The sequence below is a fragment of the Equus caballus genome, chromosome 30, assembly GCF_041296265.1.
Source record: "Equus caballus isolate H_3958 breed thoroughbred chromosome 30, TB-T2T, whole genome shotgun sequence".
Lineage (NCBI taxonomy): Eukaryota > Metazoa > Chordata > Mammalia > Perissodactyla > Equidae > Equus > Equus caballus.
The window spans coordinates 17291049-17310117 of NC_091713.1; the positions used below are offsets into that span (position 1 = coordinate 17291049).

At 41.6% G+C, this 19069-nt stretch overlaps 2 protein-coding genes across 5 annotated transcripts in view; one reads left to right on the forward strand and one right to left on the reverse strand.

Moving 5' to 3' along the window:
- The window catches only part of WDR26 (WD repeat domain 26), a 42058-nt gene extending 35623 nt beyond the window's left edge, over nucleotides 1-6435 (forward strand). For both annotated transcript variants that reach the window (XM_023632794.2, XM_023632793.2), the window contains exon 14: nucleotides 1681-6435. In XM_023632794.2, coding sequence (XP_023488562.1) covers nucleotides 1681-1706 — 26 coding nt within the window. In that variant the 3' untranslated portion in view covers nucleotides 1707-6435. The remainder of the gene's footprint in view (nucleotides 1-1680) is intronic.
- A 5752-nt stretch (nucleotides 6436-12187) lies between these two features.
- Nucleotides 12188-19069, reverse strand: part of CNIH4 (cornichon family AMPA receptor auxiliary protein 4) — a 45673-nt gene continuing 38791 nt past the window's right edge. The window contains exons 3-4 of one of the 3 annotated variants that reach the window (XM_070255573.1): nucleotides 17846-17986; nucleotides 12188-14951 (exon numbers count right to left, since the gene is read on the reverse strand). In XM_070255573.1, the coding sequence (XP_070111674.1) occupies nucleotides 14924-14951; nucleotides 17846-17986 (169 nt within the window). In that variant the 3' untranslated portion in view covers nucleotides 12188-14923. 3 annotated transcript variants of the gene reach the window in all.

Here is a 19069-nt window from a genome sequence, read left to right on the forward strand (position 1 = left end):
GTGTTAGTCATTTGGAAGTTACTTCTTTAAATAAGCATGTTCAATTTGAAGAAATAGGCAAATATGAAGGATGTAGTAGCAGATTGACCTTGTGAGTGGATGCAGTTTGGACATGCCTTTGTGGTGTGGTCATGCTCCGCTGCAGTGGGGTGAGACTCACTCTGCTTCTGGTAAATCTAGGTGACACGGGTGCTCACTGTGGGCTGGGCCACATTGTGGCTCAGTTGTAAGATCTGGGTCCAATTCAGCAACTTTCCTTTGTTCTTTGGCAACATAGGCACAGCCCTAAAAAGATTTTCATTTACACCTAAAACGGGGAAACAACCAGAAATTTGGTTACGTGCCTTTTACACAGCTATCTTCTGGGTTCTTTTTCCCATGCTTGAAAACATTGGTTTTTCTAATTAAAGAAAAACCTGTTTGGAAAAGAAATTTTTAAAGATACAGATGAAGCTAAAGAAAATGACATTTAAAAATCATAACCTAAGATACTACGTCATTTAAATAAAAATATTTCACTTAACTCCATTTCAATAAAGAGAATTTGCTGCCCTTTTGTTATAACAGTAGAGTTCCATACTGTACTTTTTCTTTTGAGGAATGTATAAAATGGAATGGGATCAAGTACCAATACACGCTACAACACGGGTGAACCTGGAAAACAACATGTGAGGTCCAAAGAAGCCAGACACAAACGAGCACATGTTGTGACTCCGTTTATATGGAATGGGCCTTAATAGGCAAATCCATGGAGACAGAAATAGACTAGTGGTTGCTTAGGGTTGGGGTTGGGGCTTTTGTGTGTGACTGCTAATGGGTGATGAAAATGTTCTAAAATTGATCGTGGCGATGGTTGTGCAATCCTGTGAATATGCTGATAATAACTGTTGAGTTGTACACTGTAGATGGGTCCATTGTGAATTACATGTGAATTATATCAATAAAGCTGTTGACACATACTCCCCGCCCCCCCCACCCCCCCCCCCAAAAAAAGAGTAGGGGGATATTGCAGAATTCACACTGAGCCACTGAAAGGAGAACTAAGTACGATAGTTGGGGGCTGGCCCGTTACGCAGCGGTTAAGTGTGCACGTTCCGTTTCGCCGGTTCGGATCCTGGGTGCGGACATGGCACCGCTTGGCACACCATGCTGTGGTAGGCATCCCACATATAAAATAGAGGAAGATGGGCACGGCTTTTTGCTGAGGGCCAGGCTTCCTCAGCAAAAAGAGGAGGACTGGCAGTAGTTAACTCAGGGCTAATCTTCCTCAAAAAAAAAAAAAAAAAGTACAATAGTTATCATGCACAGTTTACCCTGGACTGCCAGATCTTTCCTCATTTCTGTTGTCAACTGTCAAAAAGATTTTTCTATTCTGGGTAACTATTTCAAGGTTCATTTTAAAAGTGTGAGATTCCAATATGATTATTCACTTGGGTTCTCCAATATTTAATTATGAGTTAAGACTAATATATAGCCTAAGACATGATGTAGACACATTGTTTTAATGATTATAATGAAAGTATCAAGAATTTGCCTTGATGTGATTGTTTTTTAATGTTACTATATTTTGTAATGTCATGATGCTAATTTAAAACTTTCTAACTGGTAACTTTTTTCTCCCCCCCACCCCCTTTTTCTTCCTCTTCCCCCCCGATACACATTCGTCTTGTCTCCATTCAGAGGAATGCAGTAGCATGGATAGTTGATGGCGAATTTGGAGCAGACGACTTCTGTTTAACTTAAAATTAGTCGTATTTTAATGGCTTGGGATTTGGTGCAAACAAACATGATTGATAGCTGGACAGACATGCTCGTCATGAAAAAAGAACCATTTCTGAAGCCCGATTGGGGCCAAACATTTACACCTTGCTTCATAGTAACCAGTTGAGATGAAGCACGTCGTTAGAACGTTGTTGGACACCATGTTGAACACCCCCATCGGTCGTGAAGAACTGTGCTACATTCAGGCTTACCCATTGAACTCAGTATATATATTTTTCTCCCTCCTGCCTTTTGTCTGGCAGGATACCATTCTTGTTGCTCTTCTGTGTAATGAAGTTTAAATGCTTGTTTGGAAAACTTTATTTAACAGTTTAGAAGGCTTGATAGAAAGAGTGCATTAGTCTGAAGAGTATACATTGGATAGGAAAGAATTCCTTCTTTTGTTTCTCCAAATCTTTCCGCCTTATTTAGCTTGAGATCTTTGCAGCTTGGTTCATGGATTCTAGCCTTGCCCGTTGCGCAGTATATACTGATCCAGATGATAAACCAGTGAACTATGTCAAAAGCACTCTCAATATTACATTTGACAAAAAGTTTTGTACTTTTCACATAGCTTGTTGCCCCGTAAAAGGGTTAACAGCACAATTTTTTAAAAATAAATTAAGAAGTATTTATAGGATTAAAGTGACGTCATTTGTATACATTTGGAATCTAAACCAGCTTAAAAACAGTTTCCTCTCTGACTTAGATACGCAGTATAACTGATGCTCTTCTGGAATACACGAGAGACATGGTCAGGAACAGTGCTCGAAAGGACATTACACAGGAAATTCAGAGTCATACTTGGAAGGTTTTCCCCCTTTTGTTTTATTCCTGAAGGAACATCAGTACCTGATCTTGAAGAAATTCAAGATTCAAAAAGAGAATTTTAAATATATACCAACATGAGAGATCAATAGTCCGTTTAGGTTTTCGACAAAGCTTGTTCCAAGTTGTTCTCAACTTGGCGAATCATTTTGGTGTGATATCTAGCAAGAGAGTAGAACTTAGCAGATATAACCACTTTGGGAGTTTATAGTATAACTGAGCTTGTTAGAATTCAGCAGGTTACAACAAACTGAGTTTAAAACCTCATAGTCCTTTCTCTTAATTGCCCTGAATATTTTGACATATAGGGATACATAAATTTAAAGAATCTTCCTCCTCAGTTTTTCAGATGTTGCCATACTGAACCTCATTCTCAACTGGTGCTGTGGATAGTCTTTCCCTCTCCCCTCCCCTTTTAGTTTAAGGAAAGGTTTCCTTCATGGAAAAGCACTTTTAATTTTGAGAACTTCACATTTAAAATAAGCCAAAAGCCTGATGTTCACATTGTGCTTTGAAACCCCGTAACAGCTGAATCCAGCATACTTAGTCGTCTTTAAAATTCGCTCCCTTTTCTAGTAGAGGATAAATATGGTGACCACAGCTGTTATGTTGGGAAAAGAGTGGGAGTACCCCCAAAATAAGATTCTGGTGAAGGAAAAGTCTTGTACTAAGTTCGCTTTAGGCCCAGCCAAGTCTAAAATACCTTATTACCGTGAGTAGACTCCTTCAGGATCCACAAAGAAGAGAAAGCCTTGGATGTCAGGAATTCTTTCATTGGCCGGTGGGGGTAGGGGTGGCAGCAGGGAGAAACGGGAAAGTCAGGGAAGGGGAGAAGAAAGAAAAACACAATTGGCCTTAAAATAGCATGGATTCTCTCAAAAGCTCACAGTAAGAGAAAATGACAGATCGTGGTCAGCAGATTATTTTATCAAATTGGTATGTAAAAGATTTCCTTAAGCTCCATTTTGCAGAGACCACCACTTAGAGAATCAAGAATTCTTGTTTTGATACTTCTAAGTTAAAATAACTATATGTTACAGTTTATCTGGTACTTCATTTTTCTTAACTAAAATTACTTTTTACTTTAAGCTTGAATAAAAATCTTCATTGGTAACTGTATACAATTAAGTGGCACCTTCTCTTTATCTCAATGCAGTTAAATCCATTCATATTTTAAGTGATTCATATATACCTTGAAGCCGTTAATACACCCCTGTCTCGACAGTAACATCACTAACAGCCCGGGCATAGAAACTGCACAGCTGTTTACAGATTTGGTTACAGTGTGCTCTGGCGCATTTGTAACATTCGCTGATGTTTGTGCCCATTCAGGGGCAGTTTGGCACTCAGATTCCACTGTCCTTCCCCCAGCCACCCCTAGAGCTGAGTTTTCAGAGTGCTTCTAAAGTACAGTTAACAACACTTTCAAAAAGTGGAGTAAAAGTGAGGCACATTTTACAAGAACATAACTCCATTAAAACGGAGTGACAACTATGCAAAGGTTTCTATAGCAGCTAGGTGAGTGTGTTTTCCAGTCTGTCTGAACTGGCAGCTCCCTATCTATACTGGTACTTTGCTGTGCCAATTTGCTGTAAACGTCTATTTCATGCATTTGCCACGCAGTGACTGTGCTAGAAAGGTGAAATAAATGGTGAAGAAACCTAGGATTTTATGGTACAAAGAACCTGATAGCAGGATGGTCTGACCCATAGCTGTTGTCTAAAAACTTCTGATACTGCTATAGTCTCTACATAGGCTTAAGAGTGAGAATATATGAGTGAGAGTACTATCAAGCCAGCGCAAGATACTAACAAATGTATAAATTGAAAAGTACCAATACTTTTTGCACATAGATCAAAATAGAGTGGAGAATTTTGGCTCCAAAAATCAGGTTAGTAGGCTCATTTCCATGTGCTTAAAAATGTTTTCGTTGTTGTTATTCATTGATTAAGGGCTAGAGCAAGAATGAAATTAAATGTCTTTTTCCTCCAAATAATTGGTTATTAATAGTACAATGTTGGATTTGGGGATTACTAAAATTGGTGTGTGGGTGGTGATAAAGAATTAGAGTGGGGAATTGGTTGGGAGGGATGACAGAGCATCAGTTTTGGTTTTTTGTATTTTATTAGTGTTCATGCCAGCTACATTTCTGTTACTCTTATTGGCCAAGTAAATGTGTTATATTAAACCAGGTAAGTAGTTTAAACAGAGGAAATTTTACTTGCAAATGTCCCTACAAATTGGCCCATTTTAGTGGGTGGGAGAACAAAAAGGGATTACCTAACTTTAAATACAAACTAAGTAATTGAAATAACCTGCTAGTTGAGAGGGAAAAAAGTCCAATTTCTCAATATTTTCTTAATCTGAAATCACACTAGTAGTAATATGGTGATTTTTATTATTAGGAGTGTTCTCCCTCTAGAGTGGCATTCCATGGCATTAATAGAAAACCCTTCTTTCCCACCCCTCCCCATCTTCAAATTTTCTTTTTTAGGATGTTGGTTCCTGCACACAAGAACTGACCCTATCACCTCTGCTCACAGTGGTAAATATATCGTACATCTCTTGAAAGGGAAATATCTGACATGGATATTTCCTTCACAGCAGAAGAATGGCTGCTTTTGAATGGGGAGGAAAGAAGACATTTTTCTTAATATCCTTTTTGTCCCATCTCTAAAATGTATAAATATCTTGATTTAGTTTTACGTTAATTTCTCATTGAGACTTGCAACTCTTTTGGGGTTGCTCTCTAAAATATTACTTCCATTTCAAAAACCATCTGATTTAATATAAACTGCTAACTTTGAAAGAAGAGGTGAATTTGCATTTACACTTTAGACACTTTCTAAAAACAGGGTGAACTTAATGGAAATTTTTCAGTGTTGTTAAGCTCTTGTTATAGTAGCTGCCCTATAGTTGCAAAAACAAAAACTATAAAACCCCGTCCCTTGTCCCCTTAATCCAGGTAGCCTGGATTTAATGAAACGAATATGTGTGCGTGCGTGTTGTGTGTCTGTGTGGAAGAGAGAGTACTCGATTCCTAAAAAGCCCTGGAAACAGCTGTGCTGGGTTCTTGTCAATTTTAGTAAAAGTCTCGTACACGTGTGAAATACCCTCTCTGAATTCAAGGTTTGGTTAATACTGGTATATTTTTATAAGATTGAAATTGTGTCCCCCATCTTTAACTTAAACATTTTCATTATCAGGGTCAATGTGCTAAAACCGAATCGTAACATTTTTAGGCACAAATGGAAAAAATGTTATTGGCTCCTTGAGAATGTGTGTGTGTGGCGAGGGGAACAGATCCACAGAAGCATGTGTGTACTTACAAACCAAGCTGTAGAGATCAAGAGAAGAACTACAGTGTTGATCTCAACGTTTCTAAATTGTCAAGATTTACATGGCATTGTGGTGAACTAGTTAACGCTTAGAGCTTTTGGTATGTAATAACTATTTGCTATGGACTGACTAAATGTTTCAAAGGATTGTGTTCTTAAATTTTGGGGGGTTTTGTTTTTGTTTTTTTTTTAACTGCCTCTCAGATTATATTTAGTAGTTTAAATTTCTTTGCTTTATTATTTCATTAAAGCATAAAAAACTTCAGGTCTCTGATATTTATTTTCACTTGTTCTACTAATTATTTACAAAACACTCTTTGTTAACTTTTATTTTATAAATGTGTAGTATATTAAACGTCTTTAAAATTTTGTTCAACTGAAACCACATTAACTTTGATTTGCTTTCCTGGGATTTTTTTTTAATACAACACCTTTTCCATGTCAGTGCGTAGCACTTACCCAATCGTTTGTACTCCCTTTCAACCCAATAAACAGAATGAATAACTAATTGCTGCTCTTGTCTCCTCATCCATTAACCAGAGTGTTTAAAGAGTACGCTTTTTCTCTAAAACAACTCATGTGCTGATGGGACTGCCATCTGTTCACCTGGCATTTTTAAGTGGTGTCGGAGGCAGCACTGCTTCCTCTGTCAGGATAGCTTTTTAAGGAGCTGTTGTATACAAGCGTGGAGGAATTTAGAGAAGCCGAAGGAACACTGGCCCTTGTAAAGGGGTCACAGGCCCCAGTTCTGGAGTGTGACTGCTTCTGGAGTTAGGCGTTTAGGCACTGTGCACTTGAGTAGTAGAGAGAATATATTTCCAGTTTGAAATTAAAGTTCATTTCACGATGAATAGTTACATAGGTCCTTAAAGATCTCCTTGGAGAAAGCATTAATGTGTGCAAACCTACAGTACATCTGAGTTACGAAGAGAGGAAAGAACCAGTTGCCCCATCGGGGTGAATTATCACAGAAGTGGACGGGAAGCATCTCTCCTACTGAGAGTGGAGTCGAGTGCGGTAGAAGGGAGTTCAGGTGAGCAGCGCTGTCGTTTGGCAGCTGGCGAATGGGGAGTCGGCTTAGACCGGCAGACCCCCACGAGGCCAGACAGGCGACGCCGCCCCTCGCTCCTGCTCGCCGCGTAGCGTCATGGCTCACAGCTTCCCCTGAGCCGGCACGGGAAAGAAGTTTTACTATTTGTTTTCTTTAAATACGGCTATATTTTGCAGATTTAGCTGTCAGAGTTTCATGCCGGAACCCAGCATCAGATGTAAAAGATTTCCCGACCTTAAATCTTAGCTGTGTTCGAAAAGAATTCATTCCCTTCCACTTAAGCAAAAGAAAAATTGATGGTCTTTAGTTACGTCATTTAATAACTTCTACCTGAATTTTTTCTCGAAAAACTTAAAACTGTTCAGGAAGATTCAGGAAACAAAATGATCCCATCATCCTGTCACTACTTCCAAGAACTGTAAGTGTCTGCCGTCGGTTTGTGGCAGCAGGCTCTTGTCCCTCAGACTTGACGAGCGGAGGACGAGAGCTCGCCGTATCTGAGCCGGTATCTGACCGTGTAGTTGAAATACCGAACCAGCATGGAACCGTAATGCAGGAAGCAGGCAAGCACAGACTTCAGTCAAGTTTTAATTTCCTTTTCTGAGGTGAGGATTAGTGTCTTCTTTGGCCACTATATTAAATTGATGCAACTGGAGTCCCCCGTATGCAATTTAAGACATAGCCTCAGAAAAAAGTCTTAAGACATAATTAGCCACCGTGATCGACTATATCTAGAATTGAAATTAATGAATATGGTAAATGTTCTGAGTCTAAGTCCTGTGTGGCTTCTTGTTCCTCCTTGTTTTCAAGTTAAGAATGGAGCTAGGGGCCGGCCCCATGGCCGAGCAGTTGAGTTCGCACACTCCACTTCGGTGGCCCAGGGTTTGGCAGGTTCGGATCCTGGGCGCAGACATGGCACCGCTCATCAGGCCATGCTGAGGTGGCATCCCACATGCCACAACTAGAAGGATCCACAACTATGTACCGGGGGCCTTTGGGAGAAAAAGGAAAAATTTTTTAAAATCTTAGAAAAAAGAAATGGAGCTAATTGGCAGTTGTACACCAAATAGTTTCCAAATATTGAAGAACTTTCCCTCATCCACCATACTGAAAAATAATTTGTGACCTGAGAATTCAGAAAAGCGATCTTGATTTTATTATCAATGAAAAAAATGTTCTAAAATTTCTTTTAAGCGAACAGATACACTTTTTTTTTTAATATTTTATTTTTCCTTTTTCTCCCCAAAGCCCCCCAGTACATTGTTGTATAATTTTAGTTGTGGGTCCTCCTACTTGCGGCATGTGGGACGCCCGCCGCCTCAGCATGGCCTGATGAGCGGTGCCGTGTCCGCGCCCAGGATCCCAACCAGCAAACCCTGGGCCGCCGAAGCGGAGCACGCGAACCTAACCACTTGGCCACGGGGCCGGTCCCAAAAATAAACTTTAAATGAACATGCCTGATCCTTTCCCAGGAAGATACGTTTGAATGGGCTCTTTTTCCCCATTAATGGGTTTGCATGAAAAGACCTTTTTCTTTTTCTGTTTGCTTGTCCGCAAAGACCTGCAACTAATTGGTTTTAATATTCTTTTTCTCTACACTTCCTCCTCCTAGTAAACGTATATTGGAGCACTTATTAGGTACGAGGCACTTGATAAACGTTATTTAAACTTCTATCTCTGTACGCAAGTATTATTGCTCACTTTTTTGGTGACAAACTCGAGCTTAAAGAAACTGTAAGAGCTGATAGATGGTGGCACCGGGACTCAGACCCATTTGATTCCAAAACCTGCGCCGTCCGCTCCTAAAGCCAAGTGCCTGTGAGACACCATGGGAGGCTCCTGTAACTTTCAGGTTCCTGAGCCACCTTCCAGGTCTTGAGTCAGATCTGTTAACCCCTCGGGTAATTTTGGGTTGCCAGCTGGCACTGATGCGCGTCCGGGTGGTTTTTGAGAATCCCAAGACTGTGCTCTATTACTTCACCAACGAGACCGAGAATTAACAGCAGGAGCAGGAAGGGCATGGAGGGGCACCAAGCACAACACTGCACACCTGTCTGCTCACTGAGTAGCAGTAACACGTAACAGCTATCTTCAGTGGGCTAATACGTCGGGAGTGACCGTAGCCCAGTCACTGTGGATGAGCCACTTCATGTGCATTCTCACTGAATTCTCAAGGTAGCTTGAGGAGGCAGATACGCTAATGCCCATTTTACCAATGAGGGAAATAGGCTTAAATAAATTAACTGGTGTGAAGGAGCTGGCACTCAAAGCTAGGTGCCTCTGAGCTCATGTTCTTAACCACTACGCCATACAAACCTCTCCCTTGGTCTGTAGATGGCCACTTAGCTTGGTATAAAAAGTGACTGTTAAAACTTGTCAGAAGGGCCCACCCTGTGGCCCAGTGGTTAAGTTCTTGCACTCCACTTCAGCGGCCCAGGGTTCACCGGTTTGGATCCTGGGCACAGACCTAGCACTGCTCATCAAGCCATGCTGAGGCGGCGTCCCACATAGAACTAGAATAACCTACAACTAGGATATACAACTATGTACTGGGGCTGTGGGGAGAAAAACAAAAAAGAGGAACAGATGTTAGCAACATTGGCAACAGATGTTAGCTCAGGGCCAATCTTCCTCACCAAAAGTATATTCAAAACAAAACTTGTCAAAGATAGGTAAGAAGTTTAAGGGCCCACTTTACTGATTCTAGTTAACTGTGTAGTTCACAGAAGAAAATGACACTTTTTAAATTATATCAGGAGACTTTTCTCCATACAATCAAAGCAATCAGGAAAACTCCACAATAAATTTGACTATCTTTAAATTGTTTTGTAAATTTGTAGAGTAGTGGTAAGAATCAGGGGTTTTGGAGTCATCAGACCTGAATGTAAATCCTATCACTTGATGTCTCTTCAGCCAAGCTGCTTAACCTGTCCGACTGCCCAAGCCTAGTTCCTCACCTCTAACAGCCAACAGTATGGCAAACTGCACGGCAGTGCACACAGTACAACCAGAGACTAGGTTTTAAGAGGGATTTAAAAGTTATCAGAGGATACAGTCAGCAAAATCCAGAATATTTGGAGGTTCTACACAACAAATGACTTGAATACTATGTCAGATGACCCAGTTTATTCCACAAATTGCAAGGAGAAAAAGAGAGGGAACCAAGCAGATTAAGAGACAGTAACCAAATGAAATGTACAGAGCTTGTTTGGATCCCAGTGTGAAAAAACCAACTGTAAAACTTTTGCGCCAACAGGGGAAATTTGAGCACCAACTGGATATTTAGTACTAAGGAATTACCAGTTTACGTATAGCATTGGTATTATGGTTAAGGGTTTGTGTTTTAAGAACTCTTACAGAGACAGGTAAAAAAATACTACAGATGTAATGACATCTGGTATTTGCTTCAAAACAGGGAGTGGGAAGGAAGGTAGTAGGTTATGGTTAAAGCAAGAATGCCCATGAGTTTGATTATTATAGCCAGTGTAATAGAACATTACCAAGTAACATGGATTAGTCCTGTTCTTCTCTCCCAAAAGTTAGTGCCCTTACATAGAGCCACACCAGAGGACCAGCCTTGCCCTGCAGGTCTCTTTGTGATAGAGTAGATACAGTGGCAGCCAAACTTGTTGCTTTTAACTGAGCCATCATGTTCAACTCTCACCCAGTTTGCATGCAATCTGTGAAGCAGGCTGCTGATCAAATCAAGTGATAAGATCAGGCTCTAGAAGAAAACTCATTCCTTCTCTAACTTGATTCCATGTCCTTCAGAGATTGTCAATTTGAGTGAATTGAGCTGTAAAAACAGATGAAGGATTCAAGCTCCTTCCCTGGCCCAGAGTATATGGTCCCTAGGATAGCAGGTGTCAGAGATCAAGTCCCCCGGAACAACAAGAAGGTGGAGGTTCTATAAAGCGCAGGGCCCTCAGAAGGGGACAGGAATGAGGGACGGCTGCAGAGTGACAGTGCAGTACCGTCTGACTCAGTCTTACCACGCCCCTCAATCTCTGACACACAAGGTGCTCTATCGGAGAACAGGAATTGAAGTGTCTGCTAAACTGACTCACATTTTGACTAGTTCTAATGTTGAATGGGAACTGATACAAATGAAACCAAGATTGCTCCACGACGGATGCAGCAAACCATACACAGAGGAAGCCACAGGCAAACCTCAGCACTCAGCTAGCTGATTCTGCTCACCCCCTCACTCTTCCCCACCCAGCTTCAGAGGGAAGCAGCTGAAAACCAACAGCTTTAATCAAGGAGTTGATTCCAAAGAGCAAGTTGAGCTCGGCAAGTTCGCTCCGTGAACACCCCTCCGACATCTATAGTCCTGACAGTGATTCCGCAGTTCACAAGGCTGACCTAAGGCCTTGACCTTCTGTTAGATTGTATTCCTGTTACTAAGCAAAACAATTTGGCTACTAGCTTTTAGAATTTTCACAAAAAGTATGGCTTAAAACCAAAGGGCTTCGGGGCCGGCCCTGTGGCCGAGTTGTTGAGTTCGCACACTCCACTTCAGCAGCCCAGGGTTTCGCCGGTTCGAATCCTGGGCACGGACATGGCACTGCTCATCAAGCCATGCTGAGGCAGCGTCCCACATGCCACAACTAGAAGGACCCACAACTAAAAATACACAACTATGTACCCAGGGGGCTTGGGGAGAAAAAGGAAAAATCAAATCTTTAGAAAACCAAAGGGTTTCATGACAAACCCTCAGAAAGCCAGAACAGCCCTTTCTTTGAACAGCCTTGTTAACTGAAGTTTCACTACACTATTTCACTCTTTGTTACACTACATAGCAAAATAGTATATTGGGTTTAAAGTGCATAAACTCATGGCAGAAATCTAGATGATAAGCACAGACTTTCAAGCTTACCTTCTGTATCTTGCTGCCTGTTTCTATGTATTAGAACAAGTTTATTTACATTTTGGGGACAGTTAGTTACACCTGGTACATAATACTTTTCACCACAACTACTTTTAACAAAATATTACTTGTGGGTAAGGCTGACTTCCCAAGTCTCAAGTGCACCAAATACAGCAGTTTCCTTTCCCAGCCTAGCCTGTCGTAGAGCATCCGTAGCGTGAGGGCCTTGAAACAAAGATGGCGGACTTGGATTCTGTTGCTCCATTCCTTCTCACTTCTCTCACGTACAGGGCAGCAGTCAGACTTCATGCTGAAGAGCAACAGCACAGCACAATCAGATTTACATGTTCAGTCAACAATCATTTATTGTTTCTGTGTGCAAGGCACTGTGTTGGGTGCCAGGAGCAGCAGGAGGAAGAAACAAATAGGAACATGAGTGTGCTCTGCCCTCCAGGAGCGTACAATCTAGTAGAAGAGATTACTTGCACACAAGCAACTCTAAGACCAGACAGAAAGTGGTAAGCGCCACAGGAGACAGAGTTCCACAGGAAGCTTTCTTAGCTCTCAACTTCAAAGTAAGACTAGGTGAGAGGAAGCACATTTGGACTCATCGCATTGTCATCTGTGTGGCATGAAAAGGTGGCTGAGGGGACTGCCAGGCTTTGACAAACTGAGCTGCATCTTACGTCTTGCTTCCTCAGCTCTGTCCTCTGAGATTCCAGTGATTAGCAAGGGCATCTGCTACCACTGAAAGGATGGCAGGAAAAGGACCAGGGAAAATGACACAACACGAATACAGAAATATTTTGCACACAGGAGCACCCCATGGTAGTCTGCCCTGGCTGGGGCCTTGATGCTGCCTTCTAGACGGACAGGGAAGAGGAGTGACAAGGGAGAGAACTCTGGACCAACCATCAGGATTCCAGATGCGATCTCTAGGCCTCAGTTCTCTATCTTTAGGATGAAGGAGTTAGACCAAATGACCTCTAACGTGGTTCTCTGCAACTGTCCAATCAATGAAAAGCACAGATTAATCCTTATCACCTTATAACCACAGCTTTTAAAGTCAGTGCTGTTTCCCCTTTTCATCATTTGTAGAAGAGCCCCTAAAAAATAAAAACAAAAAACTAGAGTTACCCCCTTTCCTGGCTTTGGTACAGACAAGCAATATAAGAAAGGTGGTTTTACTTGTTTTTAACCAGTCTCAGAAGTAAAGAGCCCCTGTTCTTTGTTATAAACAAGGCACCTTTCTGATTTGCTCAGCCTCAGCAACTTCTGCCTGACAACATTCAACTGACAGCCAGAGGTTCCCTCAACTACATGGATTTCTATTTCGGTTGTTAAGAATAACTGAATGCAAAGATAAAACACGTGGTCGGCCCTCTTCCAGCACCTTTGAGCTTCTTAAAGTAGCTAGTCCGTCTCTTAGGTCCAAGGATTTCACTTCTCCAATGGCTTCACTGCTTTAAAAGCTTGAGCAAAACATTAAGAGGCACTGGAAGTTAGGGAGAAAGGCAGAGTGAAGGGACTGGTTTTTTAAACAGAGGAATGTGCCTCGGAAGGAAAATGAGAGAGAGATGCAAGCAAAGTTAACTCCCATGTTACAGCTTCTGGTCTCCTGGCCCGGCAGAAATTCAAGATAAGTACAAGGAGCAATTTCCGAGTCCCCAGAGAGGCCAGCAGAACCAAGGTTACTTTGCCGACCATTTCACTGCTCCTTTCCCCAGTGGCCAGGGCACTACATCCATCCTCGAAACGTGGCTCTGTCTGTACAGGGAGTTTTGCTTAGTGGCTCCCTGGCTTCTGCTAAGGCTAAAACGACAGGCAACACTTGATCTTTTGGTGACCACACACCTTGTTTAGCCGCCCAACTCTGCCTCAACAGAGTGAATAATCTCTTTGGACTCTGCCAGCCATAAAACACAGCCATGTTTTGCCTAAGTGCCAACACTTAAGATAGTAACATTAAAGCACAAACCAGGACTGAGACTAAAGCGCCAGGTTCACTTTACCCGGCCAACAGAACTGAAGAGGCTAACTGCTCTCCCCAGCTGCCAGAGTCACAAACAGCTCCAAGGAAGGGAGTTTGGGTGGCTATTGCTATGTCTGTGAAATGGCTTGTACTGGGTCTCCCAATTCACAAAACGGTCCGTGCAGCGGGACAGCAGCGTCACAGTTAACCTGGCACCAGGCAGAGCACTGACAAGCTCCATGTCACTGACACTGAAATGACCGGCTCTTCCTGCGTCTAATGTGATGAGCATCTTCCACCCAATCACCTCTCCAAACCCATTAAAACAGAAGTCCAAGAGCTCAAATACAACGGGCTCAAGTGGGACACAGAACCAAGACCAGCAACAGCCAGCGCAACACATGGGTTTGAGGGGGAGCGGAGACACGGTGGCTCTTAAATGAACGCTTCTTCATCAAGTTTTGCTCTTCTGATTTATTTTCCTTTCTCTAAGCAGGAATTACATGGTACCTGGGCAAACGGCCTATATGGTTTCACAAACTCTGCAAAGAAATATGTATTTCTTGAAATGTCATTTTCTGTTAACACTCTTGTGAAAAGTTTCTTAGCTGACAGTCCCACAAATCTTTAAACCACATTAAACATATAAAGCTGCCACGATGTAGACTAAAGGGTAATTTACTTTCACTCTTCCTTTGCCCAGATCAGCAGTGTTGTTTCGTACTCTGACTTTTCAGTGGACTTGAAGAGCAGCTGTGCCATCCTGACATTTTCCCCTTAAAGCCGGCCCTTTCTTTCTTTGGCATGCAAGGCTGGAATGGCAGTCCTGTTCCTACATACAAACGACTATCTTCAACATACAGATGATGAAAAACACCTTCACATGTTGGGGTTCAGGCTAACGTTGAGAACCAGAAATCTACAAAAACTCAATTCATGTTTTTTAAATACTTTATATGATAAAAATACAGCAAAAATATTTTTTTGTTCAAAGAGGAAAAAATATACTGCTCTGGTCACGGCTCTAACGATGATTTAAGTAGTCTCTGGCTCCTCAACTGTGCACTGTAGTGTAGGCTGACTTCAACCACGGCTGCTCCAGCTCAGTCGTTTATCAAAGCTAAAATCATACTGTGGAGAGAAGAAATCAGTGTTACTCATGTTTCCTTAGGAATGTTCCTACACAGTCTGGTCTGTCCAGACTCGTATTCCTAAGGCTCAGCAAGGAACACTCATTTGAGTACAAGAAAATCACCTACACCTAAAGGAAAGAATATCCATATTAGAGCTTCTCAATGGCCCAATTTTTTTCACTAAAATGTAACTCGAGTGGGGATGGGGGCAGAGAGTATAACCTAAAACCAATGTTGGGCTATAGTTTAGAAAAAACTATGTCCATTAAAAAAACTTTAATTCTCTAGCCAGATCTTTGCATGTGCTGTCCCTCTGCGTGGGACCCCTGCTCCTCAGCCCACCCCCAAGGCACCGCCTTTGGGCAGCGGGGGCCTCAGCCAGGGCAGCTGCATGGCTTCCTTCCATAGCCATCCCCTTCCCGCACACTCCGGCTCACGTTCCTACCGCTGCACCGTGAGCTCTTCCAGCACGAGAGGAGAGGCGGGCATCACCACCTTCATATTCCAGGCAGCACCCAAGCTCCCAGCTTCCACACAGGGATTTTGTGCTGCTCCTTTGTGTCATTTGCAGTGCCTTACACAGTGTCCAACATGCAGCAGTCACTCTATAAATACTCTATTGAAACCACCACAGTTAACAGAAACAAAACTATCATTTCCTTTCACTGGAATCAGCCTCGCTCTGCTATCAAATGACTAAAGTACAGTGAAATACCCTTACATTAATTGTCCAAACATAACCATACTAAGTGTACTCAGTGCGCAGCAGAGATTAATGATAGTAGCTAATATTTCTGAAAGATTTCCGCAAGTTTACTATAGGTCAGTGCAAACCTAAATGCTTACGTGCATTATCTCATTTAGTCTACATCACAATCCCATGAGGTAGGTACTGTTACTAGCCAATTTTCAGATGAAGAAATCGACGCTCAGAGAGGTTAAGAAACTTGCCCTGGTCACATAGTAAGTGGCAGAGCCCAGATTCTACTAGGCTGGCACCTAACCAAAAAACCAAAGGTACAGATTTCACCAACCTCTAAAGAACATAGGCATTTTTCCTTTAATTCTATTTAATAAACCCTGAATGTCTGCTATGTGCAAGGCACCACGCAAGCTGTGGCAGGCGATAGAGGGGAGCAGCATAAAACCCCTGCATTAGAAATCTGACGATTTGGAAATAAAACTGCTTTGAAACAACAGCAACCAAAACCTAAGAGGAAAGTGCTACAAGGACATCTTCTGAGACTCCTCTTTCATCCTGATCCCTTGAGTCTGGGTGGTGCCAAGGGGTAAGCTGATAGCAGTATGGCTAAAAATGACAAGCTGAGGAGGGAAGGGGAGAGAAGGGGAAGAGAAGGAAAAAGAAAGGACACAGCCAGTGAGGAATGCAGCTACTCAAACCAATTACACAGGCTGTATATCTTTTATTTAGTTGTAAAGAAGCACACCTTAAACGTGCCCCAAAATGCTTCCTGATTCCTCCAATCCTGTCTTCAGTCCATCTTCCCATTGCTTTAAATTCACGACTGAGAGCTAAGAAACTCATGCATTTTTAAATGCTGGAGGGGTGGGAGGCTCAAGAAAGGACCCCTGAGCAAGGCTGATTCCAGCTCGTTTTTTGTCTCTTCAGAAACAGACAAATATAAAGGAACAATATATGATGATAAAGAGACCATCATATTGTTTGACTTAAAAAAAGTAATAAAAATGATAATAGGTGTGTCTTAATACTGAGTATTTTGGCTCTTCAGTCTTTATCTTTAATACCAGGATTAACAATTACGCACACTGGCAGTGAACTACAGTGTGAGAACCAGAAACTGATGCCAGTGTGCTTTTTCTGTCCTAGTTTTTAAAATACAGAAAAGCAAGTAAGATAAACTGTGAAAAGGAAACCCTCTAAACTCTAATTTCGATCTCATCTATGGTAATGGGTGGAATGAGCACAGGAAAAGGATTTTAGGAAGCTTGCTTTTTCAGGCAGAGGCTAAAATGGCTCTGACTCCTAAACCATTTCAGACAAAATAGCAATTTTTTATACAGTTTCTAATTATTAACAATCTTCTCAATGACAGAAGTGTATTCAGTACCAGTTTTTCCTAATAGCCCTTATGCCTATGTGAAAAATTAAAATTTACCTGGGGAAAAATAGGAATGATCTAATGAAGCTTGGACACAAACGTTAAGCCTGACATCTAGATTCTTAAAGGTTTAATCAAATTGTCATATATATGACAATTTTTCCCTCTTCTTTGCTCTATTCTATGGGTCTATGATAGGTGAAGGAAAAGGCGGCATGTTTCTCTCTTCAAACATAAGGTGATAACTTTAAGTCTAAAACAGGACTGCAGAAAGCTTCCAGTGTCTGACAGCCAATCCTTCATGTGAATTCTTCCTTCCTATCTGTTACAACCGGAAGACTGATAAAAGTTTGCCAGAACAGACCACTTCGCATCACACCTAATTCCTTACTGCCAAGAAAGACCAGCCCAACATGGAGACAAGCTGTTGAGGGCTGCTGCCAGTGGTCTGGTCCCCAGGAGACCCACGAGTGCAGCAGTCTCTTGGGGTACATGCATTAATGCTTCTAACAGGCAGGGAGGCCTCACAGCTGGATACGAAGGCAGGAAAAGAATGGCAAAGACAGTTTTAAGCATGTTGAGAGCCTCAACAGCTCAGGAATAACTGAGACCACAGAGTAACTCTGTCGTGGGTCAGATCCACACTATGCTGCTTCAATGACACACATTAAAAGTCTACACAGCCACAAGAAATTCGCATGATCCCCAAAAGCTCTGTAATGTCAATGCAAAATCCTATCGTACAGTAACATGTCACCTGTCAGAAGCAGGCGCGGCACCCAGGAAAACGCCAGGAGTGCTGTAAACTCACCTATAAAGATACATGAAGAAACAGAGCAAGTGGAACCCAAGCTTGATCATGGCTTCCTTCATGTGTGACTTCAGCTGCCCTCGATTGTGTATTTCTGTGGGATCAAATACTCCCATGTTACCACTTGGCACCATAATGAACCTGAGAAATTAAAGGATGCACACCCATTAGAAGGAAAATCAAATCATCAGCATAAATATTCAAAAATAAGTAACCATTAATAAACAACCTTTAAAAGTGAACCAATCATAGCAGCCTTAAATTCAGACCAAATATGGCCAGAGTATTATGACAATGTTACCAGCCACCACTTAGTTTTCCTTTGAAAGATATGATACTATTAACTTGGGGTGTAATTTTCTGCCCTCTGAAAAAAGAGTAACACTCTAGAGAACAATGATTTCTGCACTGAGACCCTTTTACCCATCTTCTGTAGAAAACTCCTGAACCAGTCAAACCCACAGCCGTCTTCCACTAGAAGAAGTGAAGGGGGCCCAAAACCAAACCGATTTTATCAAGTTCTTAGAAATGTCTTTATCTAAAAAGTTCTAAATTAATTAATGCAATTCCCTTCATCCTCACATCTTCATAAGGAAGAGCAGTGTCAAACAGAATTATTCCCATTTCACAGATGACAGTAAAAGAGAGAGTCCACGTCCACAACAGAACCCTCCTCTTTGGTGCTCCTGCTGATCAACAGAGAATACGTTTCAACCTGCATGGTTTATAAATGGTACCTACCTTAAGAGAGCAATTTAAAGAGGACAGAACAGAAACCATTTAGAATAAATGCTGCTGTGGTAAAATACAATTCCTCTTCACTTAAGATAGTAAATGGATAGTTCAAACTCAAAATGCAATGTGTAACTTTACATAACTCTTAAAAAATACAGATTAATACTAATACTATTAATACTAATAATATTCTGACAAATAAGAAATGTACCTTTTATAGTGGTGGAGGAATGACCACAGTAAGCGGATAGGATTAGGGCTGCAGATCAATACAGAAGGTAAAGGGCACCAGAAGATGCCCCTGGTTCCAAACTAAACAGTTCAACTCAGTGTTCCCGCAGATGGAGAAGATTCGAACTTTAAAAAAAAATCTTAAAGATACTATGTCTAACATACTATGGAGTCATTCAGGCTCTTCAGGTAACGTATAACATTTCATATTTATTTCATATCACGTGTATATAACAGTTACAAACGATAGTCTTCTTC